Source organism: Vidua macroura, chromosome 2, assembly GCF_024509145.1.
Source record: "Vidua macroura isolate BioBank_ID:100142 chromosome 2, ASM2450914v1, whole genome shotgun sequence".
NCBI classification, from domain to species: domain Eukaryota; kingdom Metazoa; phylum Chordata; class Aves; order Passeriformes; family Viduidae; genus Vidua; species Vidua macroura.
This window is the reverse complement of record NC_071572.1, coordinates 73,640,768-73,663,740: the sequence shown is the minus strand read 5'-3', so window position 1 is coordinate 73,663,740 and position 22,973 is coordinate 73,640,768. Positions and strand designations below refer to the sequence as shown.

General features: G+C 51.9%; 1 protein-coding gene across 3 annotated transcripts; it reads right to left on the bottom strand.

Moving 5' to 3' along the window:
• Positions 1–15: 15 nt before the first annotated feature.
• Positions 16–21,813, bottom strand: ATN1 (atrophin 1). 3 transcript variants are annotated; one of them, XM_053971479.1, is made up of 10 exons: positions 21,739–21,813; positions 8,755–8,942; positions 8,419–8,556; positions 7,934–8,047; positions 4,622–6,636; positions 4,189–4,411; positions 3,363–4,080; positions 2,267–2,410; positions 1,834–2,014; positions 16–1,276 (listed from the first exon to the last, which is right to left on the bottom strand). In XM_053971479.1, exons 2-10 carry the CDS (start codon positions 8,830–8,832, stop codon positions 1,243–1,245), a joined length of 3,645 nt encoding a protein of 1,214 aa, XP_053827454.1. In that variant the 5' UTR covers positions 8,833–8,942; positions 21,739–21,813; the 3' UTR covers positions 16–1,242. The 3 variants fall into 3 exon arrangements, with proteins under 3 accessions (XP_053827454.1, XP_053827453.1, XP_053827455.1); XM_053971478.1 differs by lacking the exon at positions 21,739–21,813 and adding an exon at positions 21,299–21,610; XM_053971480.1 differs by lacking the exon at positions 21,739–21,813 and adding an exon at positions 21,207–21,268.
• Positions 21,814–22,973: the final 1,160 nt, after the last annotated feature.

Here is a 22,973-nt window from a genome sequence, read left to right as displayed (position 1 = left end):
CACACCAGAGTCCCGTTTCTGAAAGGGTTTTTTTGTCTTTTTTTCTTTTTTTTCCTTTTTTAAGAGCTTCATATATATATTTATATATATAAATTATTAGAATGTGTGTCAGGGCTCGGGAGTGCGTGGGGAACATCGTTTGGGTGGTTGTTTTTTTTTCTTTTCCATAGCTGGGTTGTTGGTTGTTTTCTCCTTTAATGGTTAAGTAAATATATATATATATATATGGGGGACCAATCGAGAGATACAACTGTGAAATCAGAACACGCACGCGGGGGCAAGGGGGTCACAAGTTGCTACATAAAACTGCCACGTCTAATAGGATGTGCATGAGTTAAAGTACATCAATTAGGATGGGTGAGGGGAAAGGGGCAGCCACCATCTTACAGACAGTCCCAGGACGCAGTGTTACGGCTGGGCCACGCCAGCTCTCCCCACGGGGCTCAGAGGGGTCACAGCGCTGACGGCAGTCTCCAAAACAGTCTGCTGGTGCTTCGCACCTCATGGCCGTGCCCGTTCCCAGCAGCTGGGGAAAGCACAGCCACCGTCCTGCAAACAGTCCTGCGGTGCTTTGCACCCTGATGGCTGGGACCGGACCCTCCACAGGCAGGAGAGGCCACTCCGGAAGGGACCTGGAACGCTTTGTTTGCATCTGAAGGGATGTTGGGAGAATGGGAAGCTGCTCTGGCTAATCTGAAAAAGTTCCATGTTGCTTTTCTGTATCGCTAAGCAGTATCTTACACCTAAAGGGGGGTGGGGTGTTGAGGAGGCATCTTGAAAAAAGGCTCTTTTGTGTTTGCAGTTATTTCTTGGCCACACCTCCTCCTTGCAGAAGCAGAAAAGGCAGGAGCATCCTGTACATGAAGTCCTGCAATGCTCTGCACTTTTTATTTAATGCAACTGTTCCCCCAAAACAAAGGATGGAGCTCCTGCCACCCTGAATTCATGTCAGTCTTTGTCTTTCTGAGCTCTGTGCAATGCTGATTCTCTTTTCTTCAGAGCTCAGATGAAATCACGTACCCATCGCTTCAGGTCCGTTAGTGGTGCTTCAGTCCCTCCCCATTTTCTCTCCTCCACTTTTCCCAGGATGCCATCCCATACTTTCTGTCATCTTCTCTTGTACTCTACTGCATGGTGGGATCAGGATGTGTCATTTTGCAGCTTCCCTTCCCCCAGGATTTGGTTGACTGATTGCTTCTCTTGAGAGAAAGACATGATGATGTCATACTGACAGAAGTCCATTTAAAGGGGTTTGTCACTTTCCTTTTTCAGGTGGCTAGGATAAAAAAGAGGAACAAGGTGATAGTGAAAGGGAAAAAGGCAATTTACACCATTCCCCTGCCTTTGTTCATCTGGACCCATACAACACTGCTGGCTTGGGAGGTTTTGTAGATCCTTTAAGTAGGAGATACTATTGAAAAGGTACAACATTCCACCTCTCTCTTTCCCAGTGTGCCACCCCATGCACACATGAATTCCTTATCTTGGCAAAACCATCAAGCCTTTATAAATGTTTTGTATTTTGGCAGGGGTATCGGTTAGTCATAACTGCATTAACATGTGTGAAACACAATAAAGTTATCTCCCCCCTCAGAGGGGAGGAGCTGAGATCTCACAAGGGATTAGCCACTGAATAACCACTTGCCAAGTATGACTTTCCTGGTGGTCAGCCATAGCTGAGCCCCATGGCAGAGCGTCCCTGTTCCCCGTGTGGGCTTGGGCACAGTCACCTGCTCCAGGAGCAATGCTTTCCCTGTTCCCACTGCCTGTGCCAGCCCCACACCAGGGCTGGGCCTGGAGGTGTTCTTGTGAGGAGAGAGCAGCTCCACGCACCTGTAGTAGTCCTCCTGCGTGGGGAGCGGCACGCCGTGCAGAGGGTGGTGGGCGTGGAGCCACTGCTGCTGCTCCAGAGCCAGGCGCTGCAGCTCAGCCGACTGCGCGTGCATGGCCTGCAGCTGGTGCGCCGCCGACATGGGCGCCGAGAGGGAGCCCGGCAGGTCCCTGTAGGGTGCAGCTGCAGCCAAAGGTGACACAGAGAAGAGCCGAGTTAATGCTCCATCCAAGGCCCCACACTCAGCAAGACCCTACTGCACCCCCATTCCCATCCCTGCCCACGTGCAGGACCTGCTCATCCTGACAGCGTGGGCCTGTCTTACACTCTGTTTAACAGACCTCAGTTTGGTCCTGTGACACCTCAGGACACCCCTGTCCCTCGGAACTCTGCTGATGCTCTTTGGAGAGCAGCAGTCCCTGTGAAGTTCCTTACCAAAGAGCTGGTGGCGCAGCACTTCGTTCTCATGTAGAGGGTGAGGCAGGAGAGGGTTGGGGATGGTTCCAGCCGGGTATGGTATCCGGGTGAGGTGTGATCCCGAGGCAAGGGGGTCGATTAGAGGGTGAACGGAGGCTGAGGCTGGGAAGAAAAGATACCACAAGATAATTGTCCCAGGCTTTGTAGCAGGTAACACAGAGACAGGCACAAGGCCTCACAAAACAGATACAGAGGGTCAGAGCATTCACGTGCATACTTGTACTGGGTGCTTTCTTTTCCAGGTCTTATCCAGGACAGATTCTCTTTCTAGTGGTTTGGACTCCCAGCCAGAATAAGGTGCCCAGCCAAGGATGGTAGGGAAAATGCACATTCACTTGTACCTCATGCTATCTCTGAGGAGTTGCAGCTGCTCAGAGCCAGCGTCTGTGACTGACACCAGACAGCACTGACTGCTCACAGCACCTGAGCAGGCACAACACTTTTTTCCTATTGCACTGCAGCTTGGGCTTTGCTTCCCTGAGATTTTCATCCCTAAACGTTTTACTTTGCTTTCCTGTAGGATGTGGAAATGGAAGGGACCACCATTCAATTCTAAAACACAGCAGCCTCCAGCTCCTTAAGATTAGCCCACCTTCCTTCTCATCCCATCCCATCCCAATATCTGCAGTCATAGGAGCAAACCTGAGAACCAGCATTTCATTAGTCCTAAGGACACTGCCAAAGTGTTCAAGCAGAGCTCCCGCTCCCTCTGCAGACTCCAGTGTAAGGAATGCAGTTTGCAGCAGCACCACCCAGGCACTCAGTGGGACTCCAGCACATGTACTGTGGCCTCACAGACCCAGAACAAAAGGACACAGTGCAAACAATTTTGCTGGCCACTGATCAGCAGTTCCAGTGCCTTTGGTGAAATGGGAGTGGGGGAAAGGAACAATGACCATGATGTTGGACTCTTTTGGCTGAAGATCTATGACCTCAAAATTTAGTCTTGTCAGCTTTTAGGGTTCCCCAGGGCCCGAGGCAGGGAGCACAAAGAAGGCACAGTAGGACGGAAATCAGAGCTTTGCGCAGGGCACCACCACCATGCAGCCCTTACCTGCGTGTATGGCATCCTGCTGGTGGAGATGGAGGTGGGAGTGGATGTGGGAATGCTGATGATGATGAGGTGTCACATTGAGCATCTGCAGCCGGGCCAGAGGGTCATTGCTGAGAGCGGCCACCCGCTCGGCGTGCTGGCGTTCAGCCGCCAAGCGCTCGGCGTAGGACATGTCAGGACGAAGGGTCGGGCCAGCTGCCAGCGCCAGCCTCTCCCGCTCCAAGTGGCCCAGCCCTGGGTGGAAGGGAAAAGCGGGATGAAGGCCGGGGGCCGTCTGCAGACTCAGCCCGCCGTGGCGTGGGAATGGATCCATGGCAGCAGCTGGCACAGCATGGAGCTGCTCCAACTCGGCCGGTTTGACTTCAAAGCCAGGCTTGAGACGTTCACGCAGGTCCCGGTCCCTCAGGTCTCGTTCGCGGGCCTCCCGCTCCCGCAGCTCGCGCTCCCGTGTGGCTGGATCACTGCTGTAGATGGCTGGCACGTTGTAGCCCAGCAGGCCCGGGTCGACGGCGCCCAGGGGCACGTAGAAAGGGTGGTTGCGGTTGCTGGGGGACATGACGTGGGGCCGGGCGTACTCGCTAAGGGTGCGCAGAGCTGGTGTGTCAGGGCCCAGGTATGGGGGAACAGTCGCTACAGCACTGCCCTGCTCGAAGGAGGGGCGGTGGGGAACCGGCCCGAGGGACGAGCACTCGACCGGACGGCCCTCCTGGGCCATCTTCTGCAAAAGAGCAGAGAGACCGGCTTCAGGGTCCCAGCGGGGAGCGGCCGAGGGGGCCCTTGAGCATCCGCCCCGGCTGCGCTGCGGCAGTGGGACTCCCAGACCTACCACACTCCTCTCCAGCTCCCGTTCCTTCTCCCGCTCCCGCTCCTTCTCCCGCTCCCGTTCCCGTTCTCGCTCCTTCTCTTCACGGGCCTTCTGCTCAGCCTCTCGACGCACTTTCTCTACCAAGTCTGCTCTTTTTTTGGCCAGCTTGGAGCCATCAAGGGGCACAAAGTACAGGTCTGTGCGGGAGCAGGAGTTGAAGCCACGGTCCAGGTGTTTGTTGAATCTGGGGATGAGAGGTGAAGCCCATCAGTGCCGACAGGGCTGGTGAGCAGGGATGGGGACAGGGACAGCTACTGTGGGAAAGGCTCCATGGGAATGTGAAGAGCATCATGAAAAAGGCAAGAGGGTAGCTGCACCTCAGGCTTGGGGTGATTTCCTCTTCCCTGCCCCATACGCCCCTCCCCATCCTTAGGAGAAACCAGTCTCCCCTCACCTGGCTGACTGGCTGGCATGGCTCGGCACATCCACCACCTTGGGGGGTGGTGAGGGGCTGCGAGCAGGTGGCACGGGGCTCTCCGGGGGCTCGTACTCCTCCGACGGCTCCTGCTTGATCTGAGCAGCGCTGAGGGGGAGTGGGGGTGGCGGTGGGGCTGGGGCAGCCATGTTCCCTGGCAAGGGTGGTGGGGCAGAGGGGGCAGGTGAGGGGGCTTTGTAGCCTCCCGCCACAGGGGAAGAGGCCACCCGGTAGCCAGGAGGGGTGGCTGCACGGAAAGGGGCAGCCGAGGAAGTGGGGGGCGAGCCCGGCTTGTAGGGGGCCGGGGGCTGGAAGGTGGGGACAGGGGAGGCCGCCCGCTTCCCATATGGGGCCACAGCTGACGGGGGTACCGGGGGCGAGACCGTCTTGTAGGGGGCTGCAGAGGGGGAGGCCATGGTGGCAATGACGGTGGAGAGGGTGGTGGCAGCAGAGGTGACTGGAGGGCCAGCCCCATGAGCAGGGGAGGGGGGCGGCGGCGGGGGGAAGGTGTAGGTGGCAGGACTCTGCCCCGGTGGGTGCGTGCACATGCTGGGGTAGCTTCCCTGGGAAGAGGCAGCAGAGGAGGATGAGGAAGAAGAAGAGGATGAGGACGAGGAGGAGGAAGAGGGGGCAGCGGCCGCAGTGGCGGAGGGAGCCTGGCTGTAGGCAGCCTGGCTGTGTGGAGGGTAGAGGCGCAGCCCGTAGGTGGGATGGGAAGGGTGATGGCTGCTGGACTCCAGGCCATGGGGGTAGCCCCCGGGGGGCTGGGGAGGAGCTGTGGCTGCTGGGGAGACGCCCCCGCTGCTCCCGTGACCGTGGTGGTGCTGCTGGGGAGGCTGCTGGTGATGGGGGGACTGGCCGGGGAAAGGGGCAGCGGGGTGGGAGCCAGCATTGCCCAGGGGGCGGCTGTAAGGGGGTGGCCCCTGGCTCCAGACAGGCTGCGAGGGCAGGGAGGGCTGGGTGTACTTGGGGGGCTGGCTGGAGACAGAGAGGCCGCTGGGCGGGGGGAAGGAGTGCCCGTAGGAAGCACTGTAGCTGGGCAGGGGCTGGCCCGGGGAGGGCTGGGGGTACTGGGCAGAGGAGCTGGAAGGCGGCAGCGGTGGTGGGGCGTAGGGGTAGCGAGAGGGGGCCAGGGCCGGTGCCTTCTCCTGCCCCATGCTGTGGGGCGAGGGCAGGTGGCCGCTCAGGGCCTGCCCCACCATCCCTGGGGAGCTGGAGGCGGCCACTGCATTGTTGAGGGGGCGCAGGGCCGGCGGAGGAGGCAGGTTGGAGGAGACATGGGGGAAGGAAGGGGCCGAGGCCGGGGGGGCAGCCGGGGGGTTGGCCGGGGGTGTCTTTTGAGGGGGGAGCCCTCCTCCCACCGAGGCCAGTGAGATTGGGGTGGTAGGTGGTGGATTGTGCTTGGTGCTGAGGGTCTGCTCACGAGCCCCCGGTGCCGGGAGCCCCCCCACTCCACTGGCAATTTTGGCCCCAACCTGGACCACATTGGCTGTAGGATAAAGGGGAGTGTGGGAGGAAGAGGAGGAGGAAGAGGAAGAGGATGAGGAGGAGGAAGGGGGAGCAGAAGGGGCAGCAACAGCAGAGGAGGAGGAAGAGGAGGAGGAGGAGGCAGGTGTCTGTGGGGCTTGAGCCTGGAAAATGCGTGAGGCCTGGCCCTCCAGCTGGGAATGGTAACTTCCTGTGGGGGGTCCCTGGGGGTGTGCCTCGCCCGGGAGCCCAAAGCTGGGCTCTGGTGGACGGGCCAGGCTGTCGGGAGGGGGAGCTACCGGCGGGCTCTCGGGGAAGAGTGGGGGGTGGTGGTAGGAGTGAGACGGCCCCTGGGACAGCACAGAAGAGGAGTCGGAGTCGTTCTCCACGCTCCCAGGGCTGTAGACGCTGGGCGAGGTGCTCCTGTTATCCTGGTCAATGTCCCGTGGGTCGCTGCTCATCTCATCGTTGAAGCTGTGGCCATCAAGGCTGTCAACATCGGATGGGGATGGAGGACAAGGCAACTCCTGAAGTAGAACGAGGAGGAAAGGGGCATTATGGGGCCTTCCAGACCTCACGTGACACACTTCAAAGTTCCCAGAGAACTTGTTTTCTGACCTTTCTCTGCCAACCTCAGCACTAGAAAACCTCACAGAGGAAAGGAGACGTTGTTTGGCAAGGTACACATAACACCAGTCCTGCCTCCTTTCCAGTTCTCTCCGGTCCTTCATGAGCATTCTGTGGTCAGTAAGGAGGTAACAATGGGTTACCTTGTGTAAAGAGGCAGTGAGGGAGGGCAGGGAACTGTTACACACGAGGCTGAGAGGGAACAGATACAACAGGGGTGATGGGTTGTTGGCCAGGATATGGTATCACCGGTGGCATGGAGCAGCACACACCACAGCGGTCCCAGCACAGGCCCCAGACCCAGAATTGCTTTTCTTGCCCCTGCAGAGCTCTCCCTGCTCAAGGAGACCAGCTCCCACCCAGACCCCTCTCACTGTTCTACTCCTTACTTCCAGGAGTTCCCCCTGTGCTTCCCAACCCCTGCTGCTCCCCACCACCTGCTGCCTCAGACAATGTGCATTGGTGATTAGCAGTCATCATGGGTAAGGGTAACTAACAAGCATCACTCTAATCAAGGGAGGCTAAGCTGAAAAAATACCATTGTTGAGCTGAACAGACTGTCCATGTGGGGAAATTACAGAAGTGGAACCAAAGTGGTTGAATTATAAGGACCTCTTAACATGAGTAAGCATCCCCATGTTTGCAGGCCTTTAAGGCCAGTTCCCTGAATGGGCTAACAGGGAATGGAGAAGCACAAGAGCTGAGTCTTCCAACCACACAACCACCAATCCAGCCTGGTGCTGTCGGTGTTTCGGAAACGACTGCCACGGCTCTGTGTGTGCATGAGCAGGTGTTGAATGACTGTCACCTGGAACCCATCATGACTTAAGCACTTCCCTGTCACACTGTGCTGGGGTCAGAAGGGATTGACTCCGACCCAACCTGTGGCTGCACACGGCGACAGGCTCTTGCTCTGCTGGAAAAGGCAGGGCACATCCCCAGCTCCAACAGCATAGCAGCCCCCTGAACACAAGGCAAATGAGACAGACAGCCTCTATCTGCTCAGTCATCACTCCTGGTGGCATTTTTGTAGATACCATTTAGGTTGGAAGAGCTGCAGTGCAAAACCCAAGGTGTCGGGGCTCCCAAGCAGCAGGAACCTCAAGCTGAGCAGGCACGAGCAGCACAGACAGGGAACTGGAGACTCCTTTGCTATAGAATGGGCACATGCCAGCAATCACAGCAGGGAGAGCTCACCTCAGTTTTGGTTTTTTTGGGAGCATTGGTGTCCTCCCCCTCACTCTCTGAGATCTCTTCTGTTCGGCCCTGCTTGCTGCTCTTGGGGGTGCAGGATTCCTCCAACCGGCCTTTCTGCAAGGAGACAAGGAGAACAGAGGTGGAGGGTCATGGATAAATCTTCCAACCCGACAGGTCTTCACAGACTGCAGCAGGTGAGACACAGCCACCATGGCACATGTGTCGATGACACTAGCAGAGCAACATGGACCCAGGATATGGCAAAAATGAGCACTAAAAGGGTCTGGTGAGACTAGACACCAGTTCTCAGGAAAGTGCAAGATGGTGAGGATGAGAACAAAAGGGATTCTGCCCATTTCAGAAAGCTAATCCAACAGAGGCTACTTAGTGGATCTCTTCTGGTCTGTGTCCCTGGATCCTCAAATGGATCCCACCCAATCTGGGCAGTCCTTGGCCACCCCACACTGTGTTCTAGCTGATATTACCTTTGTCGCTTGTCGGGATTTCTCAGCCTTGCCATCACTGCTGGAGGTGCTGACACCACCAGGGGAAGCTCGACCCCGTGACCTGAGCTCCTCTCGAGGCCCCGGAGTCTCTTTCTTCCGTCCACTCCGCATTGACATCTAACAGAGGGATCACTGTGTCAGTCCTGCTTTGCATCTCTCACCGCTCCTGCTCTGTGCCCAGCCTCCCAAATCCCCTGAACCCCTTGCACTCCACTGTGCCAAACTCATGCCCACTAGCTTTGCAGGGAGCCTCAGTTCCAACCCACACCTCCAGCCTGGCTCTCGTGTCCCACCCCCCTCTCCCACCCCACATACTGAGTCCTTGTTCTGTCGTGTCTTCATTCTTTTGGGTGTGGGACCCCCATTCTCCTTGGCCCGGTTTGATGAAAACATAAATTTTTATGACTCCACAACCCCCGTTGGCTGTTTCTGAGGAGACAGAGATGGGCAGTTCTTCTGGAAGCGGGGATCACACCAGCCACGTAATAAAATCCTGCTGAATCCTGAAAGGCAAACAGATGAGGGAGGAGAAAGACTGAGTGAACTACAGAACATCCTTTTGTGGATTGCTATAGAAATATGACAAAATTACCATTGTTTCCTTATTTAGAGACTCAAGTATGTTTACAAAGAACGCAATAAACTCTCCCATCAGTGTGGGAAAAGATTTGCCCACTGCCATATCCGATTTCCAATTTCTAGGAGTGATATGTGCGTGATGCGAGGTATTCATTTTGAATGGCTTCAGACTGAGGGCAGATTTAAATTAGATATTAGATATTAGGAAGAAACTCATTACTCTGAGGGTGATGAAGCACTGGAACAGGTTGCCTCATGGATCCCCCAATCCTGGCAGTGTTCAAGGCCAGGCTGGATGGGGTTTTAAATAACCTGGTCTTGTGGAAGATGTCCCTGTCCACAGCAGGGGTGTTGGGAGTAGATGATCTTTAAGGCTCCTCTTAATCCAAGCCATTCTGTAATTATCTAATTCTATGATTCAGTGCCCAATAACACTGCTTTGGAGGATGCAAGAAGGAATGGTTATCAGGATGTTATCTGTCTTCTGGAATAATTTTAGTATTTTCTTTTCCTTGGGGGAAAAAATAACTGGAAAGTGTTTTAAAATGTTCCCAATTACAATTTTTCTGACTTTGTTAGTTCATCTTCGCACTTGTCAGTGCAGAAAGTTACACCACCCTTACCTGGCCATGTGCTGCCATTTGCTAGTCCCATGTCATTTGTCATTCAGCAAAGTGGCCTTTGCTGAAGGGCACTGTACAGCCCTGCCCTCTCCAGAGCACATCCACATGCACTCATGCACCACCACATAATGCAGAAAATGTGACAAGTCTTGCTTAGGCTGTTCCATGCCCAAGGTACACAAATAGGTGTGAGAAAACACATTTAGCTTTGCTTTTGCACGACACCATCACCAGCTCTGTTTAGCCTGGCATGCCTGCCAGGGTGTCCTCCTCCTCAACACACAGGATGTTCCTCAGTGTACCAGACCGAGTCATAGCCAGGGATGCAGAGTACATCCTTACACTTTGCAGCAGCAGGAAGATTTCTGAGATCCCTCCGGAACAATTTACAGCTTTGTGCCATGTCCAAAAGCATTTTACTGTAGATATTTAACACCCTGTTCTATCACACAGTTCCTACTCTGGAGTATGAAAGTACCATGTTTGTGTTAGACTGGGAACTGGAGGAAATTATTCAGGGATACTGCTCCTAAAGTTAGCTTGCTTGAATCCAGCAAGCTAAAGACCTTTTGCACTGCTCTGCACTGTGCACACATAACCAAAAATACTTTATCCTTCCCAAGCCTGTCATCTGAGTTGCTATACTCAGCCTCTGGAATGGACAATCTGAAAGACAAGGGAATGGGTCCTGTGGAAGAGGCACCAGCAGAAAAAAGCCACAACTACTGGGTTTTATTGTCTCATCTGGAAGCACAGAGGAATTCTGTGAATAAGAAGCCTGTGGATTTGGGGCTCCTGAAGACCATCCCACACCTGGAAATATCAGCTTCCAGCTAAGCAGTGCAGGAGCAATCTGGATGACTTCCATTTCTCCGAGAAGGGAGCTGAAAGCAGGGATCAGAGCAAAAGCACCCGACAGGAGAACTCTCAGACCTCCCATGCAGCCCTGCTCCTGGACTGTGTGGCCCCAGGGTCACTGCTTTCCACTGTCTTCATCTGCCTGACCATGAAAAATGACACTGGCCTTTCTCTCCTGGGGCTCCACATCTTCCCTGACCACTGCTTACAGAAACCCATCTGGAAGGTACTTAGGAAAATCAGGGGATTGTTTGTTTTAATTCCATTAATATTTTATTTGACCTTCATCACAAAAGCCCCAGGGGGACTCATCCAGCATTAATTCCCACACACATCAATTCATTAACTGAGACCTCTTCTTTAATAGGAAAATAGCTGATGATGGTTTATAACTGACCTAATGGAGGCAGAGCCCACTCCCAATCCCCACCCGCTGACTTGTTTTACAGGCTCATGTTTCTGTCACGCTTTAGCCTTTGGTTGCTAATTCAGCCAGTTACACTGATGCTATTCTAGATAAGCAACCAGAATCAACATTTCTTATGTGAAACAAAAAATTGTAATACCCAAGGTAATCCTAATTTAACTCAACTTTGACTCACGCCATGGTGGCAAACCTGCAAGCATTAGTTCAGCTCTGAAGGCAAGCAACAGCAACAGCACGCTACCAATGTCACTGCTCCCTGCATTCCACAGGAATACCACCCATGCCTCCCACACCAGAGAAGCCACAGTGATAACGCAGCACACAGGTCTCACTTCAGCTTTCCAGCAACCCTGGAATGACAATTACCATCCTCTTCCCAGAGAAGTCAGTCAGGGAAATAACATGCAGCCAACCACAAACTGAAACTTCCCTTTTTGAAAGGGATACCCACTCCCTACTTATTTCAACCACTGAATATGCAGTAAGAAACAAAGCCAGAAACAAACAACGGTATTTCAAGAGACATAATCAACCACTGACTGAGGCAGAAGTTTCTGTCACTTAGACAGTGAAGATTTTACTAAAATATGTAAGAGAATTGATGCACACATTATTAGTATAGCTGTATAGTAACTGTTATGGCCAGATGAGAGGATGACAAATCTGTCTTCTAATTTTAACATCTATGAAATAAAAGCTTGCAGTGTGAGCCTTTACAATTTGCAAGTTACACCTAAGCCTTCCCGTCAGTGAAGATCCCTGCAAATGCCTCTGAAGGGTTCTTAGGGCTCCATGGTTTTGGTTAGGAGGTGAGACGTGACAGGCCTGCTGTGGAAGGGTTAACCTTTCCCTGGCCCTGTGAAGCTCTTTACAGGTTCAACTGAGTTATGAGGCATTGCAAATTGCTATTTTCTGTTTGCATTTCATACAACCCAGCTTGGCTTGGCTTATTGCCCAAACCCCTCCATATTCTCCTGTAAGCCCCGGTGAAGTCTCCCGTGAGCAACACACACTCAACAGGCATCCCCCACGTGGCATTCAAAATGGATCCCGCTCCTCCTCCTCCTCCTCCTCAGCTCCAAGTAATTCTCCTTCCCAAAGCCTGGACTGTCCTGCACTAGCAGCCAGAAGCTTATGAGGTTCAGCTCCTCTTTTGTTGAAGGACACAGATAGGTTCTCTCCTTCCCAGGCTGTCATGTGGAACAATTCTCCCAGGTGAACAACTCCCAGGTAAACAAGTCCATCTCCAATGAGAAGCACTCAGGTTTTACCTCTTCAAAAGCAGGCTGAATGCTTGTCCTTGGCTCAGGAGAGCATTTACACATTAGGCTGTGGCTTAGAGGAAATAAACTTTCCTAGACGACGACAGAAGCAGAGGAAATGGGAACCAAGTTTCTGGGGTGGTTTGAGGGCTTGGCCAGAAGCGTAAATGACGAACGAGTCACGTGCCCAAAGCACTGCACACGCTGGGGCTGCAGGCAGGGCTACACCCAGCACGTGTCCAGCAGCCAGGAGACCATTTCCACTGAGACCAGGAAGACACGGAGATGCTGCCAGAGCCATGGAGGGTTTTGACACTTCAGCAGGTGCTCAATGGCAGAGCAAGACCCAGGATGGGCAGCCCAAGTCCAGGGCTCCAGTCTGCTTGAGAAGGTCAAATGCCAGCTCCAGTCTGCTTGAGAAGGTCCAGCTAGCCCTCTCTGGGGCCAGTGCCAGCAGAAAGGAGAGATGAAGGATCCTAGCATCAGTGTCATTTAGAAAAAAGAACTAACATTATCCCCTTTTTGGTTTATTTACTGTAGACAAAGCCAGCTTCCGCTAGATGCTAGTCCATGCAAGTTTGGAGCAAGGAGTCAGTGGAATGACTGCTTTAGCCTAAGTACAGATGTTCTGAAGTGCAAACCTCTTGTCTTCTTCATTTGGGTACTGTTTAAAGTACACAGTGACTACTCTTTAAGTCATTTTCTGAAATGTAGGAATCACATCCAAAATCCTATATGAAATCCAAGGTATTTGGTATGCAAAGGCAGGGATTCAGAAGTCAGATGTGAAAATTAAACTGAGTCTGGTTCTCTGCAATTCAATAGCTCTCTGTTCCCATCCTGTTTTTTCTCTTCCCACTTCTACAAAGGCATGGACTAGCACTGGAGGGAGGAACCAGGGTGGCAAAACGAACACAGCTGCTTTCTAACACATTGCAGATGCTGAAAAGTGTCCTGAAAATAAGCTGGAATGTTAACTGATGGATCCCTCTTGATGGGTAAAAATCACTAAGAAGAGGAGCAGTATGCATATATATATGACTGCCCAATGAATGATGGTCCCAAATATTTTTAACTCCTGTCTCTATCTCCCTCATTTTGTAAAATGAAGGGAAAATTTCCAGAAATGTAATCAGTTTTAAAGATTGTGTAGGATCTTGAAAACATTAAGTTTTGTCCCAAATACTGCAATCAGACAACCTGAAGTACAGAATTTCCCAATGGCTAATTACCTGATTTCCTGCTTGAACCCTGGCATTTTACTATAGGGCATGATGGAGAAAGAGAGGGAAGGAAGGGGAAGGGCACCGTGTCCAGTGTTGGACAGCAATGAAAAAACACATCAGGGTTCGGGTCGCACGTCACTGTCTTTTGATACATACCTGGAGCGTGACATTACTGTAAAAGGCAAAATGACTGTGAGCAAAGGGATGAGGATGCCAAAATGGTTGAATACCAAGATGGCAAACATTTGTGGCTAATATTATCTTGGGTGTGAATACTGCCATGACTGGCTAATCTTCTGTATTCAGTAAATCTTGTTAAGAATAAATATACAAAGGTATACAAATGAAAGGTAGTTTTCCAACAAAGGCATTTTTCTGTCTCCTACAAAGTAACTACAACTCTGGGTGGATGCAGGGGCTGTGAACTCAGGCTAGGAAGTGAATTCATCAAGGACCAGGACTCCTGCAGGTCACTCTCATGCAGGTCACTGCACATAGAGACCCCAGGATCAGAGCACACACCTCCCAGTCTTCTGCAGACCCCTCCACAAGGCCTGGGACAGGCACATCCAACTACCAGCAGCCATCGGACACAGGCAGGAAGGGCTGAGACCTGCCCTGCCAGGGAGGTTTGGCAACACAGTGTTATGTGGCAAACTCAGGCAAAAACACCTAAAACACAAGTTCAAACTGTGACTACTGCTCAGGAGGTCAAAATAATATAAATCCAGTATGAAAATAGTGACAGCTGTCGATTTCTGTTATTTTTCATAAAGACACTGATTTCATATTGGCAGTGTACTGGAATTTCACCGGATTCTTCTGTCTTCAAAATATGCCAAAAAAAGAGACTCATCTTAAGGCAACAGCTTCAATCCTTCTTATACGTACTTGTTGACAAATTCACTTGTCAGGCTACCTATGTGCTTCTTCTCTGCAGTAAAATAATAAATAAAAATTAAAATGCTAACGCTTCAGGAAAGGGTGCCAAATAAGAATACTAAAAATAACTGTGCAGAACACTGGCAGTCTTAGGAGATAAAGCTAGTTTACATTTTATTAAGCCTATATTAATGTTTTGTTTTCTTAATTTTGCACAACCATGAGGAGCAAGAATGTTGTTTTGAGTATGAAAACTCCAATTCTGGAACCTCCATTCAAGTAAAAATGTATCTGAGAAAGAAAAAAATTCTGATTAACAGAGTGAAATAACAGAGCTAAAGCTAGGTCATAAATAATAAAAACATTCATGCATTTAACAATAGCTTAATGTACAGCATAGAAGAAGATATTAATTGTTGCAAAAGCAACCGAAAATAAAGTTTGATTCACTAAATGAAGGTTAGATGTACTAAAGAAGGTTATGTTAATCATAAAACAATTCCTGAGGGCACAGTAAAATGACTGTTAAGCATGTAACAGATTTACTTAAAAATCCCAGAAGAATCATTCTGTCTCCCCAGAGGAGGGCTTCCAGATCTCTTGGAGATACAGGCTGGCAGAGCCCAGTGGTGGAAAAAAACCACACTGGGCTCTACCTTCTGCAAGTGGGATGGAGCCTACAGATGCATGATCCAGAGGACACATCACACTCCTCACACTCGCTATTTTGTGAAGGGCAGCGTCTTCTATATTTGCAACACCTGAGCACACCTTACCTGTGGAGCTGTTAGGGGCCAAGGGTCTACTGTAATACCTCACACCCCTCTTTTGATACACAGATGTCCCTTTGCTAAGAATGCAAAGAAAATTACCCAGAGACATCACAGGGTGGTTGCCCAGAGACCCAAAGGAGGATGCTAGCTGGAAGGGACATCTGGACTCTGAGCTGACCAGTGCAACTCACAAGTGATACCCTTTGGATATAAGAGGCAGATCCATTAAAATGGCACCTGAGCATCCAGCAGCCATCGAGAAAGTAAACTGCATGCTAGAATTTCCTGAGGACAACATCATTATGCCCCCCCACAAACGTATGGCTTTCCTGTATCTTGAAATGTGTGTGCAATTCTACTTCTTCTATAGGAACTAGAAGGGGCAATGAAGAGGCACAACTGTGTGGGCTAGACATCTCTGTCCAGAGAAAAGGTTATTGAAATGAGGGTGTGACTGGGGACCATTAAGCCATATATGAAAATTAGAGGTTAGGTAGGAAAAAATTTTGTTACTGTCTTCTCCAGTAGAAATTTGATGGCCATCAAATAACACTACAAAGAAACACGTTCAAAACCAACCAAAAAGAAAGAGTAGTTCTTGAAACAGGTGGCTGCAGAATTTCCAGTTAAAGGGCACCATGTGTGCTAGAAGGTTCTATGTGTTTGATGGGAGAAATGGAGAGTTTCATTCAAGAGGGAATCACTGTCACTTTCTGGATAGCTAGAAACCATATCTGGCTGTGGCAGGTCCTCCACTGAAAACAGCTGGAAGCTGTAGGACTATCAGAGGAAAATGGCACAGGATTGGATTGGATTGGATTGGATTGGATGAGATAAGATTAGAAAATGACATTATTGGATTAATGGTTGGACTCAATGATCCTGGAGTTCTATTCCAACCTAAATGATTCTATGACTTTGCAACCACTGACCCTAAGGACACCCTTTAGATTCTCTGTTTCCAGGGATTCATGACTGACAGCAAAGACAACACAAGAGCCACATGTGCCAAGGGCAAACATGTGAACAGGATGAAGATGGACAGACACATCCAGAATAAAAGAAGCGAACTAGGACCAGGGAAATGGGCAGAGGAACAATAGTACAGCAGATATGAGTTAGTGGTAAACTTCAAGTCACTCCTAGGCTTGGGATCCCACATCTTCTCCTTAGTCTACTGGCCAAGGACTGGCCAAGTGGGATGATTCTGCCCTCATCCCTCATCTCTCATCCCAGAAGTCTGAAAAGACTTCTAAGAAGGCTTTTTTTGAATGAGTGAAATCCACCAGTGCACAGAGAAAGGAATATTCTTCAGGAGCAGGAAAAGAGAGGTGATTTTCACCTGACTATACACAGGATTGGTAAGGCAATTATGGGAGAAGTGCACACCATTTTTACCTGTGTACTCAAAAAAGAATGCTGACAAATTGAGGAATGTGATGAACTCCTCCCCCTTATAACCTTAGGCTGAATAAATACAGCTTGTCTGAGAAAACGTTAAAAGGCTTGAAGATGGCCTATGAGCACTACAAAGGAAGATGATTTCTGACAGTTCTTTAACCTACACAACAAAGACCCCCATATCCAATGGATCTAGCTAAAGCCAGATAAATCCAACACAGAATTAGTGCAAAATTTGAAAAGCAGGAGAAATCAATCACTTGAAAAACTTGCATAGGAATCTAGTGTATCAATGAAATTTTTAAAGGGTTTTCTTTTATTTTATTGTAAAATAAATGCTCTTAATATTTTCTGCACAGACCAGCCAGTTGATGAGAACAGTTTTTTCAATATTAAACTCATTAGTAGTCATAGAACTTGGCCAAAAGGTGATGAGGTCTACCTAGCTCTGGGTGACAATGGACTTTGAAAGCAATGGTCTAGCAATGTAAGAGGAAAGCCTGATGGATAACCATGACTGGATAAACCATTCTTCATGGAGGGTGGGCCCTCTTTATGTGTCTGGCAAACTCTGAATAATTCTGAGGTAAATCACTTCATCAGTTGCACTGCCTAAAAGAAAAAAACAGCAGTATATCCAAAATACTGTGCTACACATACACTTTATATCCAATACACTCTGCTATATATATCAATATAAAATTTAATAACTATATAACATTATATTTTATACAAGATATATATTATACAAACTACCATATATATTGTGATATACACACACACACACACACATATATATATATATATATATACACACATATAGTAAATCCAATTCACTGTCCAAACAGAAGAAGGTTGCTCAAATGCAACCTTCACTTAAGTGATCTATAGCGCAGAGAGACCTTGGGGAAGAAACAGGCTATCACCAAGTGCATTGTACAGCAGGGAAATACAAGACTAAAATTTTCCAGCTAAACTCTCTGTGATGAAGAATGTCACCAGGGCAAGAGACATGAAGTAAGATTGAGAGCAGCCAGCTCCCCTTCTTCAGCAAAGCCCAGACAGACCATCATTGGCTGAAATTGCCTGGAGAAGATATTGCAGTTAGCCTTTGGTTTGTAGGTGAAAATACTGCCACAACAATCAATCAAACATTGATATTTTTACAGGAGGAGGCAACAACAAATCAGTGTTTGCTGCCACAACACACACAGAAAACAGACGATCAGAAACTTCTGCAGGAGGATTATCAGAGCTGGAAGCTAGGCATTGCTTCTGAAGGGATCGCTTCCTCACAAAGTTGACTTCTGTTAAACTTAAAACATGGCCAAATCCTTATCCCCAAACATTCAAAGCCCAAACAGCCAACCAAACTGGTAGGGAGGTGAAGCTCAAGCCACTTGAACTGGAAACATCCCTTTCTGTTTCATCATTCTCCATACACACCTCACTGACAACATGGGCTGTGGGACCACGACCACCCAACACGTGACTGGAAGGGCAGAAAGATTCTCCAGTGCTCATATCAATGTGACAAAGAGCAGTGCCACATGCACCTGGCCAGCCTGGCAACACATGCCTTGGACACTGCTGAGCCTCAGTAGGTCAGGGAAGGCACTGAGAGGGAGCAGCTCATGCTCATGTTAAACCATCTGCTGTGACCAGACTCCAGCAGGGATCACAGGCATTAGTGATCTACCTAGGTGATCGATCATTAGTGACCTACCCTAGGTGTGCTCACTTGGTTGAGAGAACGACTTTTGCAGAGATGCCCTCACTTTTGAACAGTCAGAACTTGTGTTGCCTTCTCCTTCAGCCTTTAAGAAGTTTGTAAAGTACTGGTATTTTGTACTTCAATAGACATAGTCTTCAAGAAGTACAGATGGAAGAGATAAAGTGATAAACACAAGAAATATATGTCATACTTCCAAAGCATCTCCTAATGGACGAAGAATGAGACCAGAAAATCCAATGAAGGCAACAAAAGAGTTTATTTGTCCCAAAGAGATTGGGAGACAGAAATGAACCAGGGAAGATAAAGTCTGATAGAAAAGAAAAGCAGGTTCACAGAAGAAAAGGCATTATACAAGGAATAATGTAAGATGGACAAACATTCAAGTAGGTATTTAAGGAGGGGCACAGGTGAACATATGCACAGACCAATTCCAGAGATTGCATTTGCAAACATTATACCCCAGACCTGGTAAATAAATAAACCTTCCCTACACAGCTCTGCATTCCACATGGACTGGTCCTCTCAACTCCACCTCCATCCCCAAGAAAATCACTGATGAACATGAGAGAGCTCCAGGACAAACTGGGAAGGTGTACAAGGAGTGACAGGGGCTGAACTTTGGGAAGATAAAAACCTGCCTGATGCATTTCACCCACAAATAGAATCAGGATGAAGTATTTCAGTTGGAAGGGACCTACAATGATCATCTAGTCTGACTAGACTAGATGTTCCTCCTCCTCTTGAAGAACAATACAGATCAGGCTGCTTTTAGTACAGCAACCTCACCATGCTATAGAATCATAGTTCCTTGCATGACCATTATCATTTTGGAATACAAGTACACCCACAAGAAACATCATCATCATTCTTTGTTCAGGCAAACCTAAAGATGAGAATGCAAGAACCTTTCAGAGGTATCCAACAGGTACAAAACCCAGGGAAGGAGGTAAATGCATATGAAGAGAGGTAAAGGCAGGTCATTGCAGCAGGTTAAACCTGTTTATCTTGTTCATTAAGATTCACTGCACATTTAATTTTCAAATGTTTGGAGGTTTTTTTATAATTTCTAGCAAGAACTATGGTACTACAAGTTCACTCTTTGGCTATGCTTGAAAAGCTCAATCATGAATCATAACTGAAAAAGTCTGATTTGAAAGATCAGGTCATTCCCAAGAAGTTGGGGAAATACACAAATGATTGGTTTGCCATCACTAATGACAGACACAAAATAACATTAATAACTTGGCCAAGAAAAAGGGCAAAAGAGAATGAAAATAATTCCAAATGAACAATTTGATCATTCACATTTACAAGTGTCCCATCCATGGGTAATGACCGTGGAGCTCCAGCCCCTTGTGTGTGCAGCACAGCAGTGATTCACAACACCCTCGGGCTTAGAAGATAAGGGAGTCCAGCCTTCAACTCAGACAGCTGTGGGATTCTCGAGTGGGAAGTCAAAGCTGAGCTCTGCAGCTTTAGGCAGCACACACCTGAAGGGTGTGTAACCATGCTCCAGCACTCAGGTGGATACAAAATGAATGGCATTTGCAACTTCTCCTTCGCTCTCCTGCTACACACCTTAGGATAATGGCCCACTACTTTCTCCTCACTTTTTTAAGGCTGAAAAGCATAGCGGCTCCTATGCAATCCACCCAGTACAACCAGAAATAATGACAACAGATTTGGGTGCCGAGCTTGGTAAGGACATGCTGCTTCTCAAGGCACAGCCCACTAAAAAACAGACCCTGCAGACAAAAGCCCTACAAATTCTTTCAGTAGCCATCCTGACAAATGAGGAATCTGCTGCGGAACTCAGGGCAGCCACGGCACTGAGGCAAACACAAGGAAAGATACTGCCCATCTGGAAAGCAACTTCGGGAATGTACAATAGCTATCAAGGCACAACTCCACGGCATGCAAAGGCAGCGTGCAAAGTAATGCCACGGTGACCAAATGGCTGCCACTTCAACAGCACAGCGGCCACTCGGCAAAATACAGCCGGCAATTCGCTGGGCAACAGCAGCCGAGCCGGCCACAGGCCAGCTCAAGCCAGCAAGACAGAACAGCCACCGGCTCCATGGCATAGCCAAAAGGGCAATGTGGGAAACCCAGATGCCACTTCTTCAGGAATCCTGAATAACAAATGGACAACCAGCCGGACACAACAGGGATCTCGGCCGGTTCAAGAGGAGCGCAGCCGACACCTTGATGCCACCCAGCCGTACGGGGTCTCGCCAGTGCCCCGGTCCCCAAGCGGCACCCTGGCGTGCCAGGGGAGGGGGCAGGGGTAAGGGGTAAATCCCACCCGTGTCCGCTGCAGCCACGGCGGGGGGAGCCGACACTCTTCTCGGTCCCCCGATGGAAACGTTATTATTCCCAGCTCCTCCTGCCCACTCCCCGGCCGCACCTGGGGAAGCGGGGACAATACGAGCCCCCCCCCCCGCGAAGGCAGGCAGGGCGGGAGTCGGTCCCCTCCAGCGTTGTGCCGCCCTCCTCCCCGCACGGCGCCGGGCCGCAAACTCGCAACTCCCGCCCGCCCGCGCCCCCCGGGCCCCGCGCGTCCCTGCCCCCGCCGAACTTCCCGCCGCAGGGAAGGGGGGCTCCGCGGGCGCTGACGTCACGCCGGGCGCGCGGCGGGGGGTGTCCCCGCCCCGGGACCCCCGCGGCGGGCGCGGAGCCCCGCGCGACCCCCGCCCCCCGTTCCAGAGGGAAGGCGCTGCGCCGCCGTCCAGCGCAGCCGAGCCCCGGGCGGGCAGCGCCCCCCGGCGATGCCGGAGCGCCCCCAGCCGCGGCCGGGACCCCCGCCCCGCCGAGCCCCCGTGCCCCGCGGCGCTGTCCCGGCTCCTTCCCGGTCCCTCGCCGCATCCACGCCGGGGCAGGGATCGCCGGGGACCCTTCCCCAGCGCCGCGGGGGTTAATCGCACTGTCGCCCCTCCTGCCCCCCCCAACTTTGGTGTTTCCCCCCCCCGCGTCGCCTCGCTCCCCATCCCGACAGACGGACCGGAGGGCTAAAATCAAGCCGAGAAAGAATGCAGCGAGTGGGCGACAATGACAAGCTGGGCGGGAGCGGCTGGGAGCGGGCGAGGGACTCACCGGCGGCTCCTGAGGGGAGGTCGAATGAAGGGAGGAATGGAGGAGGCGAGGAGCGGGGGGCAGGGATTTAAACGCTGCCCCCCCTTCTTTTTTTTTTTTTTTTTTTTTTCCCCTTTCCTCCCTCCTCCTTTTCCGCGCTCCCTCGTTTCCTCTCGCGGCTCCGGAATAACCGGTCGGTGGCAGGGACAGCGGCTCCGGGAGGGGGGGTGCGGCGGGGAGCGGGGCCCCCCCGCCCCGCGGCTGTGTCGCCCCCTCTCCCGCCGCGCTCAGGCGCCTCCGCCTGCGCCCCGCCGCCCTCCCATCGCTCCCACCGCTGCCCGCCTTAGCCACCTCCCATTTCCGAAGGGCCCAGAACGAGCCCCCTCCCCCGCCCCTCTGCTCCGCGCTTGCCGCCGCCCCTCCCCGCGAAACACCCCACACACCCCGCACCCCCAACCCACCCGTGGGCAGCGTGGGACAGGGGAGGAGGAGACGCGGACGCGGGGCGAGCAACCGGCCCGGCCCCCGCCCCGGCCGCGGCCGCGCCCCGCACCGCTGGGCCCCCGGCGCCGGCACAAAGGCCGGGCAAAGTGGGGGAGAGAGAGCCCGGAGGGTCGTTTTTGGCAGGACGGGCCCAGGGCGACCGAGAGGTGCGGGGGGGGGTGGCGGCCGGCCGGGGCTGCGGCGGGGCCTCCCGGGGGGCGGGGGCGGCGGCCGCCCGACGGGCGCTCATCGGCGTGCGGCCGCGCGCGCATCCATCCCCCCCGATTGCACTTCCCATCCCCCGCCCGGTTGCCAGGCAACGGCACAAAGGGAGCGCGAGCCTCGTGCGGGGGCCGCTCCGCGCTGCCCGCACCGGGCTGCGGGCCCCCCCGGCACACGCACACACGCGGCGCGGCCGCGGCAGCGGCGGCGTGCGGGGCCCCCCCGGCTCACACGCGCACGGCGCGGCCACGGCAGCGGCGGGATGCTGGATCCGCTGGCGCGGGCCTCGCCCGAGCGGCGCCACATCGCCCCCCCCTGCCGCCTTCCGCGACCGCACGGTGCGGGGGAGCGGCGGGGCTCAGCCATAGAAACGTGAAACATCCCCCCACGGCTGCTCAGAAACGCGGCTGCCTCCCCTCGCTGGCCAAGTTCATGGCGTCGATGGCCATTTTGGAAAAGCTGCTGTCGGAGGAATGGCTTTGGGAAGGAAGGGGAGAGCCCGCCGGCTCTGTCACCCGGCCAGCCCGCCAAGGGGCTAATCCAGCTCCATCCGCTGCCTGCTGCGGGAGCACGGCCAGCGGAGCGCGGGGCTGGGAGCCGAGGAGATGCTACAAGTGCTGCCCTTCCTGCCCCGTTTAGCTGCAGAAGGCACGGCAATTGTGGGGGCAAACCTGGAGCTGTATGTCACAGACATGAACACGGCTGCATGTTTAAATAAGGGAGCCTTAGTGTGCAGATGGGCAAGTTTCACTCTGATGGCCTTCAAGCATAATCCCAAAATATTTCCTCAGGAGGACCTCTCAGTGAGCAGGCTGGATGGCGTGCTCTCCATGGGCTTTTATTCAGCAATTCTCATTGTCCGTTACATGGCTCCGAGCACTATTTACTGTACAGCGTCCAAACTCAGCACTGAATACAGTTGTATTCCTCTCCTCGTGGGGGTTTCAGCAGTGCTATTCACCCCAATGCTTTAAAAATCATTAAGAGCAAT

What these genes read in the sequence shown, in the direction of transcription:
- ATN1 (XM_053971479.1), bottom strand. Translation starts at nt 8,832, where the DNA reads ATGTTTTCATCAAACCGGGCCAAGGAGAATGGGGGTCCCACACCCAAA. An exon ending in AATCCCGACAAGCGACAAAG is followed by an intron (nt 8,048 to 8,418) that starts GTAATATCAGCT and finishes GTCTCCTTGCAG; the next exon opens with AAAGGCCGGTTGGAGGAATC. An exon ending in CCAAAAAAACCAAAACTGAG is followed by an intron (nt 6,637 to 7,933) that starts GTGAGCTCTCCC and finishes GTTCTACTTCAG; the next exon opens with GAGTTGCCTTGTCCTCCATC.